General features: G+C 44.1%; 1 protein-coding gene across 12 annotated transcripts in view; it reads left to right on the plus strand.

Moving 5' to 3' along the window:
• FAM120B (family with sequence similarity 120 member B) overlaps positions 1 to 19,557 on the plus strand; it is a 103,676-nt gene that overhangs the window by 75,663 nt on the left and 8,456 nt on the right. For 8 of the 12 annotated variants that reach the window (XM_063623999.1, XM_055269849.2, XM_063623996.1 and 5 more), the window contains 3 exons: positions 8,889 to 9,095; positions 13,839 to 13,947; positions 18,326 to 18,418. In XM_063623999.1, the coding sequence (XP_063480069.1) occupies positions 8,889 to 9,095; positions 13,839 to 13,947; positions 18,326 to 18,418 (409 nt within the window). The remainder of the gene's footprint in view (positions 1 to 8,888; positions 9,096 to 13,838; positions 13,948 to 18,325; positions 18,419 to 19,557) is intronic. The other 4 variants (XR_010117273.1, XR_008655414.2, XM_063624002.1 and 1 more) reach the window with 1 other exon arrangement.

Consider the following 19,557-nt stretch of genomic DNA (forward strand, 5'->3'; position numbering starts at 1 on the left):
AGGCGGTTTCTTACAAAGCTAAACAGGTCTTAACACGCAGTCCAGTAGCTGCACCCCTTGCTACGGCCACACCACAACCTGTACATAGAAGTTTCAGCAGCCCTATTCGTAACTACCAAAACTTGGAAGCAGCCAAGTTGTCCTTCAGTGGGTGATTAGATGAACGAACTGTAGTCCATCCAGACAGTGGAATGTTATTCAGTACTAAAAATAAGTCTATCAAGCTATGAAAAGACATGGAGGAAACTTAAATGCATGTTACTAAGTGACAGAAGCCAATCTGAAAAAGCTGCCTACTGTCTGATTCCAGCTATAGGAAGTCTGGAAAAGGGAGAACTGTGGAAACAGTAGAAAGATGAGTGCTTGCCAGGGGCTCGGGGTAGGGAGGCTGAGCAGGCAGGCAGGAGGACTTCAGGGCAGTGTACCTGCTCCAGATGGTGCTCTTATGGTGGGTCCAGGTCATTACACATTTGTCCAAACTCGCAGAATGTACACCACCGAGAGTGAACCCTCATGTCAACTGTGGTCTTGAGGGACATGTCAGTGTGGGTTCGTCGATTGTAACAAATGTGTTCTCCAGGGATTGGCGGGTGGAGGCACTGATCTGTAGAGAAGCAGAGGGTATGTGGGAAATCTCTGTACCTTCCTGTCAATTTTGCTGTGAACCTAAAACTGTTCTAAAAACATTAAGTCCTTTTTTTTAAGTTAATTTGAAAAGATGAATAAAACTGATAAACCTGTTACTAAATTGATCAAGAAAAAGGAGAAAGCACAAATTGCCAGTATATGGCATGAAAAAGGGACATCTGTTTACATAGATAATGCAGACTAGAGAGATGAGGGAATATTTATACCAATACATTTGAAACTTCAAGTAAAATGTGTGCCATGAAGAGTAATTGTGTTAAAAAAATTTCAGATAAAATGAACACGTTCCTTGAAAAATACAACCTAATAAGACTGAAGTATGAAGAAGTAGAAAACTTGAATGGTTCCATGTCTGCTGAAGACATTGAATCTGAAATGAAAACTCTGCCCACAAGGAAACCCCAGGATCAGAGGGCTTCCCTGTGAGTTTTTCCAGACGCCGAAGGAGGAACCAGCAGCTGTGCTACGCCCATTCTTCCAGAGAGCAGCAGAAGAAGGAAGGCTTTCCAACTGTTTCTATAAGTCCAGCAAAATCCTGATGCAAAAATCTAACAAAGACTCACAAGAAATAAAAATTTAGGCCAGTCTGTTTCATGAAAATAAAGCTTCCAAACAAAATATTAACAAATCAAATCCAGCAATATATAAAACCAATACATGATGACCAAGTTGGGTTTATTTTTGGAATGCAAGCTTGATTTAACATTTGAAAACCATTGTAAATAACAATGAATAAGAAAAAGGATATAGTGGATGCTAAAAAAAGTACTTGATTAAATTCAGTACCTGTTCATGGCAGTCACCTTCAGGCTTCTATAGGAAATACACTTCTCACTAACACATCCTGTTAGTTAGCATCTGCTCAGCCCTGTGTACTTGTATAATGGTTGCTCTTTTTAAAAACGAGTGTTGTTTTGGATAATTTTGTACAATAGAAAGTGTCGTACAGTACTATTTTAGGATAAAGTATTGCTGTGCAACAAAAATCATTTTGATTAAACCTTAGATTAACTCTCGGATAATCTCAGTTCATGATAAATTTCTTACGGTGGTTAGCAAGCTTCTATTTTAGTAAGTGAAGCCTTAACTTCTTTTTTTTTTTAACTTATTTTTTAATTTTTTATTTTTATTATTATACTTTAGGTTTTAGGGTACATGTGCACAATGTGCAGGTTTGTTACATATGCATCCATGTGCCATGTTGTTTTGCTGCACCCATTAACTCGTCATTTAGCGTTAGGTATATCTCCTAATGCTGTCCCTCCCCCCTCCCCCCACCCCACAACAGTCCCCAGAGTGTGATGTTCCCCTTCCTGTGTCCATGAGTTCTCATTGTTCAATTCCCACCTATGAGTGAGAACATGCGGTGTTTGGTTTTTGTCCTTGCAGTAGTTTACTGAGAATGATGTTTTCCAGTTTCATCCATGTCCCTACAAAGGATATGAACTCATCATCTTTTATGGCTGCATAGTATTCCATGGTGTATATGTGCCACATTTTCTTAATCCAGTCTATCGTTGTTGGACATTTGGGTTGGTTCCAACTCTTTGCTATTGTGAATAGTGCCACAATAAACATACCTGTGCATGTGTCTTTATAGCAGCATGATTTATAGTCCTTTGGGTATATACCCAGTGATGGGATGGCTGGGTCAAATGGTATTTCTAGTTCTAGATCCCTGAGGAATCGCCACACTGACTTCCACAATGGTTGAACTAGTTTACAGTCCCACCAACAGTGTAAAAGTGTTCCTATTTCTCCACATCCTCTCCAGCACCTGTTGTTTCCTGACTTTTTAATGATGGCCATTCTAACTGGCGTGAGATGGTATCTCACTGTGGTTTTGATTTGCATTTCTCTGATGGCCAGTGATGATGAGCATTTTTTCATGTGTTTTTTGGCTGCATAAATGTCTTCTTTTGAGAAGTGTCTGTTCATGTCCTTTGCCCACTTTTTGATGGGGTTGTTTATTTTTTTCTTGTAAATTTGTTTGAGTTCAATGTAGATTCTGGATATTAGCCCTTTGTCAGATGAGTAGGTTGCAAAAATTTTCTCCCATTCTGTAGGTTGCCTGTTCACTCTGATGGTAGTTTCTTTTGCTGTGCAGAAGCTCTTTAGTTTAATTAGATCCCATTTGTCAATTTTGGCTTTTGTTGCCATTGCTTTTGGTGTTTTAGACATGAAGTCCTTGCCCACGCCTATGTCCTGAATGGTATTGCCTAGGTTTTCTTGTAGGATTTTAATGGTTTTAGGTCTAACATTTAAGTCTTTAATCCATCTTGAATTAATTTTTGCATAAGGTGTAAGGAAGGGATCCAGTTTCAGCTTTCTACATAGGGCTAGCCAGTTTTCCCAGCACCATTTATTAAATAGGGAATCCTTTCCTCACCTCATTTCTTGTTTTTGTCAGGTTTCTCAAAGATCAGATAGTTGTAGATATGCGGCATCATTTCTGAGGACTCTGTTCTGTTCCATTGATCTATGTCTCTGTTGTGGTACCAGTATCATGCTGTTTTGGTTACTGTAGCCTTGTAGTATAGTTTCAAGTCAGGTAGCGTGATGCCTCCAGCTTTGTTCTTTTGGCTTAGGATTGACTTGGCGATGCGGGCTCTTTTTTGGTTCCATATGAACTTTAAAGTAGTTTTTTCCAATTCTGTGAAGAAAGCCATTGGTAGCTTGATGGGGATGGCATTGAATCTATAAATTACCTTGGGCAGTATGGCCATTTTCACAATATTGATTTTTCCAACCCATGAGCATGGAATGTTCTTCCATCTGTTTGTATCCTCTTTTATTTCATTGAGCAGTGGTTTGTAGTTCTCCTTGAAGAGGTCCTTCACATCCCTTCTAAGTTGGATTCCTAGGTATTTTATTCTCTTTGAAGCAATTGTGAATGGGAGTTCACTCATGATTTGGCTCTCTGTTTGTCTGTTATTGGTGTACAAGAATGCTTGTGATTTTTGTACATTGATTTTGTATCCTGAGACTTTGCTGAAGTTGCTAATCAGCTTAAGGAGATTTTGGGCTGAGACAATGGGGTTTTCTAGATATACAATCATGTCATCTGCAAACAGGGACAATTTGACTTCCTCTTTTCCTAATTGAATACCCTTTATTTCCTTCTCCTGCCTGATTGCTCTGGCCAGAACTTCCAACACTATGTTGAATAGGAGTGGTGAGAGAGGGCATCCCTGTCTTGTGCCAGTTTTCAAAGGGAATGCTTCCAATTTTTGCCCATTCAGTATGATATTGGCTGTGGGTTTGCCATAGATAGCTCTTATTATTTTGAGATACGTCCCATCAATTTATTGAGAGTTTTTAGCATGAAGGTTGTTGAATTTTGTCAAAGGCCTTTTCTGCCTCTATTGAGATAATCATGTGGTTTTTGTCTTTGGTTCTGTTTATATGCTGGATTACATTTATTGATTTGCGTATGTTGAACCAGCCTTGCATCCCAGGGATGAAGCCCACTTGATCATGGTGTATAAGCTTTTTGATGTGCTGCTGGATTCGGTTTGCCAGTATTTTATTGAGGATTTTTGCATCAATGTTCATCAAGGATATTGGTCTGAAATTCTCTTTTTTGGTTATGTCTCTGCCAGGCTTTGGTATCAGGATGATGCTGGCTTCATAAAATGTGTTAGGGAGGATTCTCTCTTTTTCTATCGATTGGAATAGTTTCAGAAGGAATGGTACCAGTTCCTCCTTGTACCTCTGGTAGAATTCGGCTGTGAATCCATCAGGTCCTGGACTCTTTTTGGTTGGAAAGCTATTGATTATTGCCACAATTTCAGATCCTGTTATTGGTCTATTCAGAGATTCAACTTCTTCCTGATTTAGTCTTGGGAGGGTGTATTTGTCGAGGAATTTATCCATTTCTTCTAGATTTTCTAGTTTATTTGCATAGAGGTGTTTGTAGTATTCTCTGATGGTAGATTGTATTTCTGTGGGATTAGTGGTGATATCCCCTTTTTCATTTTTTATTGCATCTATTTGATTCTTCTCTCTTTTCTTCTTTATTAGTCTTGCTAGTGGTCTATCAATTTTGTTGATCTTTTCAAAAAACCAGCTCCTGGATTCATTAATTTTTTGAAGGGTTTTTTGTGTCTCTATTTCCTTCAGTTCTGCTCTGATTTTAGTTATTTCTAGCCTTCTGCTAGCTTTTAAATGTGTTTGCTCTTGCTTTTCTAGTTCTTTTAATTGTGATGTTAGGGTGTCAATTTTGGATCTTTCCTGCTTTCTCTTGTGGGCATTTAGTGCTATAAATTTCCCTCTACACACTGCCTTGAATGTGTCCCAGAGATTCTGGTATGTTGTGTCTTTGTTCTCATTGGTTTCAAAGAACATCTTTATTTCTGCCTTCATTTCATTATGTACCCAATAGTCATTCAGGAGCAGGTTGTTCAGTTTCCATGTAGTTGAGCGGTTTTGAGTGAGTTTCTTAATCCTGAGTTCTAGTTTGATTGCACTGTGGTCTGAGAGACAGTTTGTTATAATTTCTGTTATTTTACATTTGCTGAGGAGAGCTTTACTTCCAACTATGTGGTCAATTTTGGAATAGGTGTGGTGTGGTGCTGAAAAAAATGTATATTCTGTTGATTTGGGATGGAGAGTTCTGTAGATGTCTATTAGGTCCACTTTGTGCAGAGCTGAGTTCAATTCCGGGATATCCTTGTTAACTTTCTGTCTCGTTGATCTGTCTAATGTTGACAGTGGGGTGTTAAAATCTCCCATTATTATTGTGTGGGAGTCTAAGTCCCTTTGTAGGTCACTCAGGACTTGCTTTATGAATCTGGGTGCTCCTGTGTTAGGTGCATATATATTTAGGATAGTTAGCTCTTCTTGTTGAATTGATCCCTTTACCATTATGTAATGGCCTTCTTTGTCTTTTTTGATCTTTGTTGGTTTAAAGTCTATTTTATCAGAGACTAGGATTGCAACCCCTGCCTTTTTTTGTTTTCCATTTACTTGATAGATCTTCCTTCATCCCTTTATTTTGAGTCTATGTGTGTCTCTGCACGTGAGATGGGTTTCCTGAATACAGCACACTGATGGGTCCTGACTCCTTATCCAGTTTGCCAGTCTGTGTCTTTTAATTGGAGCACTTAGCCCATTTACATTTAAAGTTAATATTGTTATGTGTGAATCTGATCCTGTCATTATGATGTTAGTTGGTTATTTTGCTCGTTAGTTGATGCAGTTTCTTCCTGGCTTCGATGGTCTTTACGGTTTGGCATGTTTTTGCAGGGGCTGGTACCGGTTGTTCCTTTCCATGTTTAGTGCTTCTTTCAGGAGCTCTTTTAGGGCAGGCCTGGTGGTGACAAAATCACTCAGCGTTTGCTTGTCTGTAAAGTATTTTATTTCTCCTTCACTTATGAAGCTTAGTTTGGCTGGATATGAAATTCTGGGTTGAAAATTCTTTTCTTTAAGAATGTTGAATATCGGCCCCCACTCTCTTCTGGCTTGTAGAATTTCTGCCGAGAGATCAGCTGTTAGTCTGATGGGCTTCCCTTTGTGGGTCACCCGACCTTTCTCTCTGGCTGCCCTTAACATTTTTTCCTTCATTTCAACATTGGTGAATCTGACAATTATGTGTCTTGGAGTTGCTCTTCTCGAGGAGTATCTTTGTGGCGTTCTCTGTATTTCCTGAATCTGAATGTTGGCCTGCCTTGCTAGATTGGGGAAGTTCTCCTGGATAATATCTTGCAGAGTGTTTTCCAAGTTGGTTCCATTCTCCCTGTCATTTTCAGGTACACCAATCAGACGTAGGTTTGGTCTTTTCACATAGTCCCAAATTTCTTGGAGGCTTTGTTCATTTCTTTTTATTCTTTTTTCTCTAAACTTTCCTTCTTGCTTCATTTCATTCATTTCATCTTCTATCAGCGATACCCTTTCTTCCAGTTGATCGCATCGGCTACCGAGGCTTCTGCAGTCTTCGCGTAGTTCTCGATACTTGGCTTTCAGCTCCATCAGCTCCTTTAAGCCCTTCTCTCCATTGGTTATTCTAGTTATCCATTCGTCTAATTTTTTTTCAAAGTTTTTAACTTCTTTGCTATTGTTTTGAATTTCCTCCCGTAGCTCGGAGTAGTTTGATCGTCTGAAGCCTTCTTCTCTCAACTCGTCAAAGTCATCCTCCGTCCAGCTTTGTTCCGTTGCTGGTGAGGAACTGCGTTCCTTTGGAGGAGGAGAGGTGCTCTGCTTTTTAGAGTTTCCAGTTTTTCTGCTCTGTTTTTTCCCCATCTTTGTGGTTTTATCTACTTTTGGTCTTTGATGATGGTGATGTACAGATGGGTTTTTGCTGTGTGTGTCCTTTCTGTTTGTTAGTTTTCCTTCTACCAGACAGGACCCTCAGCTGCAGGTCTGTTGGAGTTCACTAGAGGTCCATTCCAGACCCTGTTTGGCTGGGTGTCAGCAGCGGTGGCTGCAGAACAGCGGATTTTCGTGAGACCACAAATTCAGCTGTCTGATAGTTCCTCTGGAAGTTTTGTCTCAGAGGAGTACCCAGCTGAGTGAGGTGTCAGTCTGTCCCTACTGGGGGGTGCCTCCCAGTTAGGCTGCTCGGGGGTGAGGGACCCACTTTAAGAGGCAGTCTGTCCGTTCTCAGATCTCCAGCTGCGTGCTGGGAGAACCACTACTCTCTTCAAAGCTGTCAGTCAGACAGGGACATTTAAGTCTGCAGAGATTCCTGCTGAAATTTTTGTTTGTCTGTGCCCTGCCCCCAGAGGTGGAACCTACAGAGGCAGGCAGGCCTCTTTGAGCTGTGGTGGGCTCCACCCAGTTCGAGCTTCCTGGTTGCTTTGTTTACCTAAGCAAGCCTGGGCAATGGCGGGCGCCCCTCCCCCAGCCTCGCTGCTTCCTTGCAGTTTGATCTCAGACTGCTGTGCTAGCAATCAGCGAGACTCCGTGGGCATAGGACCCTCCGAGCCAGGTGCGGGACACAATCTCCTAGTGTGCCGTTTTCCAGGCCCGTTGGAAAAACGCAGTATTAGGGTGGGACTGACCCGATTTTCCAGGTGCCGTCTGTTACCCCTTTCTTTGACTAGGAAAGGGAACTCCCTGACCCCTTGCGCTTCCCGAGTGAGGCAATGCCTCGCCCTGCTTCGGCTCGCGCACAGTGCGCTTCACCGACTGTCCTGCACCCACTGTTTGACACTGCCTAGTGAGATGAAACCGGTACCTCAAGCAGAAATGCAGAAATCACCCGTCTTCTGTGTTGCTCAGGCTGGGAGCTGTAGACCGGAGCTGTGCCTATTCGGCCATCTTGGCTCCCAGCCTTAACTTCTAAAGGGGATAAAATATCTGTTACTTTTTTCCTAATTTATTTCAGTTTTATTTAAAATAGCTCTTGGTTAATTTGAGCTACATAGATAAGCCAGACAATGACGGATTCAGTTTCACGTACCTCATTTATGGACTCATGTGGACACTCGCTAGATATCGGTATCACTTTCCATGGAGCCAGTGTCAGCCAGGAGGTAGAGAGTATCTCGTGCAGCATCCTCGCTAATGCAGGAACCCTCTACAGCATCTTAGGATAGCTTCCCCGTTTGAGAACAGAATGTTGGACATCAAGGTAAACTTGACAGTGAAAAGAAATATTTCATATCGCTATGGTCTTAATTTGCAAAGATTATCAGCCTATCAACCTAGTGAGATACATAAGCCATTTTATTCTTAAATGATAAGTGTTCATTTAAAGTTAGATCTTTCATAACAAATACTCATAACTGCAACAATTACGATTTTTAAATACAATAAACTTAATAGTGTCTACAATGATACTCTCTTGGCTTCCCTGTCTGTCCCTTTGCCTTTGAAGAAAGTTGTTCAGGAAAGAATGCACCCAGAAGTGAATGATCATGTGAGCTTTTTCCTAGTGGATCAAAGTTTTCACCATTTCTGTTCTCAGCATAGAGGTTCCTGGGAGGCAAGAGACACTGTGCTCACTGCCTGCGTATGTGAAGCAGGCCTGAGGAAGTGTCTGAGGTTGGAGTGGGTGGGTGGATGGATGAAGACACACTCTTACTGAGGAGGCCCCCTCATTTCTGTCAGCTGAGGTTGTTCCAAGGCCTCTAATCAGTAGAGCTGGTGAAGCTCAGCTTTGAGGATGCAGCTGTGGTGATGCTGTCCAGTTACTGAGCGAGCATCCGTTCTGAGCAGAGTAACTGCAGTGCTGAGATCTGTTTCCCGCATGTGTGACTCCTGTCTTACATTTTTGGTGTGTGTTCTGGTCTCCACAGCCTGATTACATCAACCCCAGAGCCGTGCAGCTGGGCTCCCTTCTCGTCCGCGGCCTCACCACTCTGGTTTTAGTCAACAGCGCGTGTGGCTTCCCCTGGAAGACGAGTGATTTCATGCCCTGGAATGTATTTGATGGGAAGCTTTTTCATCAGAAGTACTTGCAATCTGAAAAGGGTTATGCTGTGGAGGTTCTTTTAGAACAAAATGTGAGTTCACAGACACCTACCTTTCACCAGAAACATCCCTGTAGCTCCAGGCTACACAAAAAACATGAAGTCGGCTGTTGCATTTTTCAAATTAACGCTTTCCAAATAAAGGATTCCGTTAAACCAGGAACACATGATTTGAAGCATCAGGCTTCTGCATCAACATAGCTAATACAAGCTGAATATCCCTTATCTGAAATACTTAGGACCAGAAGTGTTTTGGATTTTGAATGTTTTTGGAATTTTGGAATGTTTGCATATACAGTTGATCCTTGAACAATGCAAGGGTTAAGGGCTCCAAATCCTTCTGCAGTGGAAAACCTGTATATAATTTTTGACTCCGCCAAAATGTTACTACAAAGAGCCTACTGTTGACCAGAAGCCTTAACCAATAACATAAGCAGTCAGTTAACACATCATTTGTATTATATATATATTATATACTGTATTCTTACAATAAAGTGAGCTAGAGAAAAGAAAATGTGATTAAGAAAATCATAAGAGAGAACTATATTTACTGTCCATTAAATGGAGGTGATCATCATCACATTGAGTGGGCTGAGGAAAAGGAGGAAGAGGGGTGGGTCTTGCTGCCTCCTCAGGCGTGGTAGAGGCAGAAGAAAATTCGAGTGTAAGTGATCTATGCAGTTCAAACCCATGTTGTTCAAGGGTCAGCTGTACATACATAGTGAGATATCTTGGGGCTGAGACCCAAATCTAAACACAAAATTCATGTATCTCTCATATACTCCTTATACAATAGCCCAAAGGTAATTTTATACAATATTGGTAATGACGTGCATGGAACGGTGTTTTCACTGCATCCATCACATGAGACCAGGTGTGGAATTTTCCACTTATAGCAGTTGTAGATTTTGGATTTTCAGATTAGGAGTGCTCAACCTGTAGCTTCTTCCAGAATTCTTAAAAAGGGTTCAGGACTCCCAAACTTAGGCTTAGGTAGGGCGAGCAGCATCACACCCAGTCTGACACATTTTTAATTTTTGAAGTGCTTTTTACTCCTCTCCCCATTTCTCACACACACATGCACACACATATATGTAATACACATACTTTTTTTTTTTGAGGCAGGGTCTTGCTCTGTTGCCCAGCCTGGAGTACAGTGGTGCAATCTCCACTGACTGCAAAGTCCCACCTCTTGGGCTCAAGTGATCCGCCCTCCTCAGCCTTCTGAGTAGCCAGGACCACAGGTGTGCATCACCATGCCCAGCTAATTTTTTTTTTTTTATGTTCTCAAACAGCTGCCCTTTATTGAACACCTACTATGTACCACACATTTTTTTATATATGGCGGGGCAAGATTCATCCAGATAGGAATGTTTCCAGCCTTCTGTGAATATGCTGAAAACAACTGCACACTTTAATATGGTGAATTTTATGGTATGTGAATTTTGTCTCAGTAAAGCTGTCATTTTTTAAAAGAAATACCAAGTCTTTTTTTTTGAAATATACTTAATATATTTTAACATGTCATCAATACAAAATCATTAACAAAATATTTTGCATTTTTCATACTGTCTTCAAAATCCAGCGTGAATTTTATACCTAAAGATTTTCAATTTGAATGCTAAATTTCCTTTGGAACTTAATTTGCATTTAGATTTTATAAATTTTACAATTGACAATGTAGACTTATATACTCAAGTTTTTCCAAACACACTTAAATGTTGCCCAATATTTGAATGGTGTGTCAGTTTTTAAATTTAAATTGATAAAAATTAAAGTTAAAAGTTCAGTTCCTCAATCACGCCCACCAGACATGGCCAGTGGTTACCACTGTGGACAGTGCAGGCTGCACTGCTTCTCAACCAAGGGGGAATGACTTGCCAGACACGCCCTTGTTGGATTATAATAGATGTCCACAAAATATGTTCATTATCAGGATTTAAAAAGGAAGAATTTCTTGTTCTAAACCAACTGCAAGTAAAACACAGTATAGAGAAGGAGAAATTCTTGACACCAGAAGGAGTAAATGCTCAGCACATTATTGTTTTTGGCTAAGTTACTAAAACAAGAGTATTGTTCTTTTTTTTTTTTTTTTAATTTTTTTTTGCACCCAAAACAAACATTTTCTAAAAACACATACAAACAAAAAGATGCATATCAAACATATTAGGAAGGTTGCACATGGTAAGACGGGGAATAGAAATGGGGGGTGGGAATTAAAGAAAATAAATGAGAGAGGGACTTTGTATGGATCAATGATAATAACTCAATCCTCTATTTGACAAAGAAGAAGGAGAAGGAAGAGGAAGAAAAAGAAAGTGGGATAAAGGATCAGAAAGGGAGGAAAATAGAAAAAATTAGAGTACGACTCCAGGGTAGATCTGTTTTGTTGTCGCTGGGTTGGTTGGTTGGTTTGTCTGTTGTATTTTTCATAGGTTTCGCCATGTTGGCCAGGCTGGTGTCGAACTCCCAGCCTCAAGTGATCAACCCGCCTCGGTCTCCCAGAGTGCTGGGACCACAGGCGTGAGCCACCACGTCCAGCCCCCACATTGTGTCTGGCCTCCGTGGTAGACCTCCCAGACGGGGCGGCCGGGCAGAGGCACTCCCCACATCCCAGACGGGGCAGCCGGGCAGAGGCGCCCCCCACTTCCCAGACGGGGTGGCCGGGCAGAGGCGCTCCTCACTTCCCAGACAGGGTGGCGGCCGGGCAGAGGCGCTCCTCACTTCCCAGACGGGGCAGCCGGGCAGAGGCGCTCCTCACTTCCCAGAAGGGGCGGCCGGGCAGAGACGCTCCTCACTTCTTCCCAGATGGGGCGGCCGGGCAGAGGCGCTCCTCACTTCTTCCCAGACGGGGCGGCCGGGCAGAGGCGCTCCTCACTTCTTCCCAGATGGGGCGGCCGGGCGGAGGTGCTCCTCACCTCCCAGACGGGGCAGCCGGGCAGCGGCGCTCCTCACCTCCCAGACGGGGCGGTGGCCGGGCAGAGGCGCTCCCCACATCCCGGACAATGGGCGGCCGGGCAGAGACCCTCCCCACCTCCTGGACTGGGCGGTGGCCGGGCAGAGGCTGCAATCCCAGCACCCTGGGAGGCCAAGGCAGGCGGCTGGGAGGCAGAGGCTGCAGCGAGCCAAGACCACGCCACCGCACTCCAGCCCGGGCAACACGGAGCACCGAGTGAGCGAGACCCCATCTGCAGTCCCAGCACCTCAGGAGGCCGAGGCAGTCAGACCACTCGAGGCTAGGAGCTGGAAACCACCTGGCCAACATGGCGAAACCGCGTCTCCAGCCAAAGGAGAAAAACAAGGGCGAGGTGGTGGCGCAGGAGAATCACCGGAGCCAGAGGCAGGGAGTCTGCAGTGAGCCGAGTACACTCCAGCCTGGGCAACAGAGGGCAGGAAAAGGGAAGGAAGGAAGGAGGGAAGGATGGAGGGAGGGAAGGAGGGAGGGAGGAAGGAAGGAAGGTAGGTAGGTCCCAGCTAATTTTGGTATTTTCTGTAGAGATGAGGTTTTTCCATGTTGCCCAGGCTGGTCTTGAACTCCTGGGCTCAAAGTGATCCGCCTACCTCAGCCTCCCAAAGTACTGGGATTACAGGCGTGAGCCACCGCGACCAGCCCCTCTCCTCATTTTTTAATGAGGAACTAATACTCCCTGCAAAAGTGCCCCCACAGATATCAGACTAATCTGATAGGTGTAGTTATGATTTATTACTTGAAAATACTCCCCAAAGGCTGCCAGTTTAGTTGGGGACGCTGGCTGCTGTCCAGCTTAATAAATAAAATCGCTACATGACTCCTGGAAGATTTCCAAATAAGGCCTCAAGCCAAGCTCATTTGGAATGTGTTTTAATACCCGCAGGGATGAGAAAAGCGGTGTGATCCGTGAGAGAGCATACCGGTCTGTCACGATAAAGCACTCCAAGCTTTCATAGCAGAGAGAACACATTTGATAATGTGTTGCCATCACTGTTCCTCGCATACACACACACACACAGACTCCAGAGTGGCATAGGACTGCAAGTATTTAGAACTTGGAAGCAGCCTGAATTTTATAGAGAACAAAAGCAGAATAAGAGGAGAAATATGCTTCTAATAAGCCAATAAGTATTGGAAAGTAGACTATAGAAATGAAAGGTAAAGTAGCCTTATTGGACCATAGCCTGTAAGTCATCCATCAAGGATCTTTTCCTTTCTTTATCCAGAGTCTCTTGACCAAGTTCCAAGTGATTATAGGTTCTAGTTTGGGGAAAAAAAAAAAAGTTTAGGATAGAATATTCAATAATAAAACAGGAAGCTTGAAGGAAAGGTTGAATGTTCCATGTTCTATTTCTTGATCTGCTGATGTTGTTTTGTTTTTGTTTTTGTTTTTTTTTCTGACGTTGGTATTTCTGCTGAATGTTCTTATAATTAAGAATTGAAAGATTAAGATATATTAAATCCAAACACTTTTTAAGGTAAGATTGTGTGGTAATCACCTAAATTGTCATCATAGGACTTGAAGATTCTTTTTTAGAAATCATTGTTTAGCCTACAGAAGCTGCTTGGTGTTATTTTTCTGGGGGATCTAGGAGACTATGTTCTCGAAGACCCTCTTGGGATGTGGTCATGCTGAAGGAGAACTGTGCTGCGGTTGGTGCCTGGGAGGAGGGTGCAGCCACCACTGCTGCCTCGCCTGGGGAACAGCGTGGGAGGGTGTCCCCTAAGCTTCCTTCCAGCCACATCTGGCCCTGCTCTGCCACATCTGGCCCCTCACATCTCATTTGCATCTGGTCTGTTTGCAGAGATCTCGGCTCACCAAATTCCACAACCTGAAGGCAGTCGTCTGCAAGGCCTGCATGAAGGAGAACAGACGCATCACCGGCCGAGCCCACTGGGGCTCACACCACGCAGGTGGGAAAGGACCAGGTGCCTCGAGAAGCCCCACAAGCGTAGAGCCTAACTGCTTCCTGAGTCTTGTTGGTCAATGAATTCTAAGAAGAGGCTGATACAGTTGGATGAACAGAATAGAATTTAAATGATAGGGCCGGGTGTGGTGGCTCATGCCTGTAATCTCAGCACTTTGGGAGGCTGAGGCAGGCAGATCACTTGAGGTCGGGAGTTCAAGACCAGCCTGGCCCACATGGCGAAATCCTGTCTCTACTGAAAATACAAAAATGAGCCAGGCGTGTTGGCGGGCGCCTGTAATCCCAGCTACTTGGGAGGCTGAGGAAGGAGGATCACTTGAACCTGGACGGTGGAGGTTGCAGTGAGCCAAGATCACGCCACTGCACTCCAGCCTGGGTGACAGACTGAGACTCCATCTCAGAAAAAAAGTATTAAAATGATAGATCTCTACCCAGTGGTTTAAATTCTGGTCCCAGCAGGAACATTTCTCAGGATTCACTCATTAATTAAATAATGAAGAACTCTTTTTCTGTGTGTGTAAACTCCTTTCTAGGGCTCCCCAAAGTGGAACAGCTCCTTAGGTAATGTTTGTTTATTTGACAAGAGTTTAGGTTTATTTTTTCTTATAATAAAAGTATTATAAAAAGTGAGTATAAAGAAAGTAATTAAAAAGGAAATATACATGGCCTTTAATTCTGTCACATAAAAATAACAACGTGGGCTTCTGCTGAGGTTTTCTGTGTTTGGATCTCATTGTGAGTACACTCCATGCAGTTTGCATCCTGCTTTCCCACTTAGCACTTAACTTAGGGCGTTAACACCATTCTTCTTAAACAACGGCCACAGAATCTTCCACCACTAGATAGCTGTTCCCCCGTTTGGAGCTCTGAAGATATTTCCTTTTTTTTTTCATTACTCCTAATGCTTTTATGTGTATTATTATTATTTTCTTAAAACAGAATATCATTGTCTGTGGAATCATAAATTGAAATGTAGTCAATTTCACGTAAATGATCACTGAATACCTTCTCCAGCAGTGAGCAAGAGTTTCCGTTTCAGGGTACCCTTGACACTTAAAAAGTCTGGGGTGAGTCAGACTTTTTGTTTTTTTGAGATGGAGTTTCGCTCTTGTTGCCCAGGCTGGAGTGCAGTGGCTCGATCTCGGCTCACTGCAACCTCCGCCTCCCAGGTTCAAGCGATTCTCTTGCCTCAGCCTCCCGAGTAGCTGGGACTACAGGCGTGTGCCACCACGCCTGGCTAATTTTTGTATTTTTAGTAGAGAAGGGGTTTCACCATGTTGGCCAGGATGGTCTCAATCTCTTGACCTCGTGATCCGCTGGTTTTTAAAAACCAATTTGGTAGGTGAAAAATGTATCTCATTGATTGAATGCTGCTTTGTCTGTCAGTGAAGTTAGACATCTTATTAGTTTATTTTGTTAATGAGACTTTTTAATTATTCTTTCATGCCCTCCTTCAGTTCATGTTTACACCTGTAACTACTGCAGTCCCATTATTTTTCTTGATGGAATAGGAGAACTCAGCCCAGATTCTTATCCACCCAGACTATCTCTAGGAGAACTACTTGGTGTCAGCCTTGCAAATACCATTCTCAGAGGTTTTGTGTCATGAGGGGAGTAGCTACCTCAGATGCGCCCAGATCCCACCAGGTGTCGTGCGTAGCACCCCACAAAGGGAGAGCAGCCGGGATGAGTGGAGCCATGTCCAACCGTGAGAGGGAAGGCTGCTTTTTCTACTGTTCCAATCCTTTTCTCCGTCTTTTGACTTTCTGCCACCAACTATAGATAGACAGAGATTGAGACCCCAAAACAAAGTTGATTTATTGCAAAATAAATGTGTGATACTCTCTCACATTGCCCGTTTCCTTACCTGGCTGGCAGTAGGTCCTCAGAAGTCTGCGCCGTGGCTGGGCACACACCTGTAATCTGAGCACTTTGGGAGGCCGAGGTGGGAGAATCACTTAAGGCCAGGAGTTTGACACTGGCCTGAGAAACATAGCGAGACCCTGTCTTTACAAAAAAAAAAAAAAAGTCTGCACTGCATACACAGTCCTGCAGGGTTCCCTCTCCTCTCCAGACTGAGGTTGTCAGCGAAGCCATGACAAGGGGCTGAGAGACCTGCAGATGCTGGACGCTGCTGCTTAGGTGGCAGTAGGCATGGCGGTTGTCAGGCCAAACTCCTCTTTCATTTCAGAGGCCATGAGGTCCTGCATGACAAGTTTATTTTGAGCACTAAAGATGACCTGTTAGTTTAATGCAGTGGTACAGTGGTACTTGTAATCTTTATAGAAACTAAATTTTGACTATTTTCTTTTTTTTTTTGAGACGGAGTCTGGCTCTGTCGCCCAGGCTGGAGTGCAGTGGCGCAATCTCGGCTCACTGCAAGCTCCGCTTCCTGGGTTCACGCCATTCTCCTGCCTCAGCCTCTCCGAGTAGCTGGGACTACAGGCGCCTGCCACAACGCCCGGCTAATTTTTTGTATTTTTAGTAGAGACGGGGTTTCACCATGGTCTCGATCTCCTGACCTCGTGATCCACCCGCCTCGGCCTCCCAAAGTGCTGGGATTACAAGCATGAGCCACCGCGCCCGGCAAATTTTGACTATTTTCTAATGAAGTCTGCATACAATGGGCAGAAATCAGTGTCCTGTCATATTATTCCAAGTTAATGAGGCAAACTACATTTTCCTTTCGTATTATTCCATTAATGAGGCGAACTACATTTTAAGAGCTATGATAGATTAGTAAGATCATTTCGTGATTTGGAAACTGTTCCCTTTTTTGTTCTCAAAGTAATTTTCTTCACAAATCCAACTTAAGGTTATATGGTTCTGTCCCTCATTTTGCTGAAGAACCTTATGCCCCACATGGCTCACCCAAAACCAAGCTGATTCTTAGTTGCAGAACTTAGACTGAAGCCTCCACCGCTTGGCTCCAGCCCCATGTTCTTGGGTAATGCTGAGCTTGCACCTCCTGTGTTGGGGAAGGGCTGCAGGGACGTGGTGGGGCTCTGCAGTCCTGGCTGCTGTTGTCTGCTTAAACGGGCCGCACAGCCAGGCCACTGCAACACCAAGCTACTCTTGGTGTGTTGGCCTCTGGACCCAAGCTGACAGCTGTGAGCTCACAACTGCTCCGAGCTTGGAGTCACCTGTTATTCTCAGTGTGTGGTCACGAGTGCCCATGCTGGAGGTGAGCTGGAGACCACGTGTGTAAGATGAGCACACACAGGCTGACCCTGGCCAGACGTGAGGAGCATGTCACCAGTCCTGCAGACCAGTAGCTCAGAGACAAGGGCAGCAGTCACAAACGGCAGGAAAGTGGGTCTTGGGGGACTTTCAGTAGCTAGACTAGGGTAAAACACCACAGTAGGAGGACACTGGGGAAGGTGAGTCAGCCTTAGAGACCACAGAGGCTGTTGAATGCCAGGCGAGTCGTGGCTTTTCTACCCACCTCACACCGGGGAGCTTTTGAACTTTTTTGAGGTGATGTGATCAGAAATCTGTTAGTTCAGGACCTGTATCTGGGTCCCAGACAAGGGGGTCGGTCCTGAGGGCAGCCCTGGAGCATGTGCCAGCACAAGGCCATGCCCCCGTGGACACCGCAGCATGTCCAGGGAGAACCAGCCTGGCGGAGGCATGTCCTGCAAGGCCACTCTTCACTCATAGTTAAGGCCCCAGGCGGCCTGCACACTGCATGTGTGGTCACGCACTGGGAGTCCTGGTCACAATGTGGCCCACCTCGCAGATGCTTCCAGTGCACCTGTAGAGCAGGGACAGTGCCTATGGCAGGGCTGGACGGCCTGGGCCTTCTTTGTGGAGCACCATGGACGATCACGATACCTTTAAAAAACCACACGAGTTTGTATTTAATCAGGCCTTCTAGTAGAGACAAACAGGACAAGGTGTCATGGACTGGGAAGTTACGGAAATTTTAAAGTACGAAAAGTGTGTGTGAATGAAGTTTGTGGAGAGTGGGGAGAAGCTCACAAGTCCCAGAAGTGCTGCTCCATGCCTCACCCAGGGCCCCAGAGGGATGGGCTTGGTCATGGGCGCCACGGCCTGCGTAGGTCCAGGGGGCCCCAGGGAAGAGGAGTGGTTGGGCTGCTCAAGTCTTTGTTTGCAGAGTCTAACCTCTCTCCACCAATACCAGATTCTCCTGGGGTAAGGTGTAACATGCAGATCTGTGACTCCACTCCTGAGCCAGATTCTCTGGGGACGCAACCCTTAAATTTGCGTTTTTTCATGACCCTCCCTCTGATTGAAGTATGGGGAAACTGCTGACCTGGTGCTGCTTGCCACCCTTACATGATGTGTCATTTGGGTTAAGACATCTGACAAGTTGCTAATCTTCTGACCATGTGTTCCCACAGGGAGGTGGGGAAGACAGGGCTCCAGCTACCACAGGACGGGCTCTGGGTATAGCCGTTCCAGTCAGGGACAGCCGTGGAGAGACCAGGGACCAGGTAAGAAGGCCAGTGGTCACTCTGCTGGGCCACCTGCATGGCACTGCCTCTCACCTTGTGCTTTTGCTGCTAACTGCCTTCCTCCGTTTCAGAAAGGTTGTATAGTTCCAGTAAATAAACAGATAAATATACCAATGCATCTAATTTTTATCATTTAGTGAAATAAAGACAAATAATTTTCCATGCTTGATGCTAGCCCTGTCTGCTTCTGGCCACTTTATTCATTTTCTATCAGTTCATTCTGCTCAAGATCCAGTTTTTGTAATTTACTCGCTAGAAGGCACTTGTAAAATTTACATGTGGGAGATCCATTGTTCTCATGAAAAAAGGACAGGTTATAGTGTTTCACCAATAGCTGTATTCAGGTAATAGAATTCTGATATTTTCCGTGACTTGGATTAAAGTGTGAGGTAGGAAATAGCCCCAACCCTTTGTTTTTTACATACATTGTACAGATACTGTTTTAATGCATGTATTGTGCTGAATTTAAATACATCAAGAACTTCACATCAGTATATGAGCTCAAATTCCGTATAGTTTTGAGAGCCAAACTTAATAAACTTTGAAATTACCTAATATTTATCATTTAATCCCTTAAAATCCAAATCAGCCTTTAATTTATGGTATTTATGACTTTCACAACGTCTAAAATGTGTAGAGACTTCGCAGGCTGCTCAAATTATTCCCTAAAACACAGCAAGTCTTCGGTGTGAATCCAGTTGACCTTTGGGGTCTGTCTCAGGTGGAGTCTGCATGGAGGCTGCGGGGCCACACGTCTGTTGAGTGCCATGTCCTTTCCTCTTGGGTCTGTACAGTCAGCAAACATTGCGAGTCCACTATATTGTTGAGATGAGAATTGATGGTGAATGTTTCTGAAATGCCCATCCTTGACAGAATTGCGAGTCCACTGTATTGTTCAGGGTAGATGAGAATTGATGGTGACTGTTTGTGAAATGCTCGTCCTTGAGAGAGAGCTCCATGAATTTAGATTTACATTTGCTTGAGATGTGTTTCCTTGAATGAGCTTAACCTGCAGAAACTCGACCCCACCAGGTCGTGCACTCACTGTCATCTGGAGCTTCCAGATGGCCCCACTGAACACGTGCAGTCCATCCTCTCATGGCCTCTACTACAGCCTA

Source organism: Symphalangus syndactylus, chromosome 2 (genome assembly GCF_028878055.3).
Source record: "Symphalangus syndactylus isolate Jambi chromosome 2, NHGRI_mSymSyn1-v2.1_pri, whole genome shotgun sequence".
In the NCBI taxonomy this organism is placed as follows: domain Eukaryota; kingdom Metazoa; phylum Chordata; class Mammalia; order Primates; family Hylobatidae; genus Symphalangus; species Symphalangus syndactylus.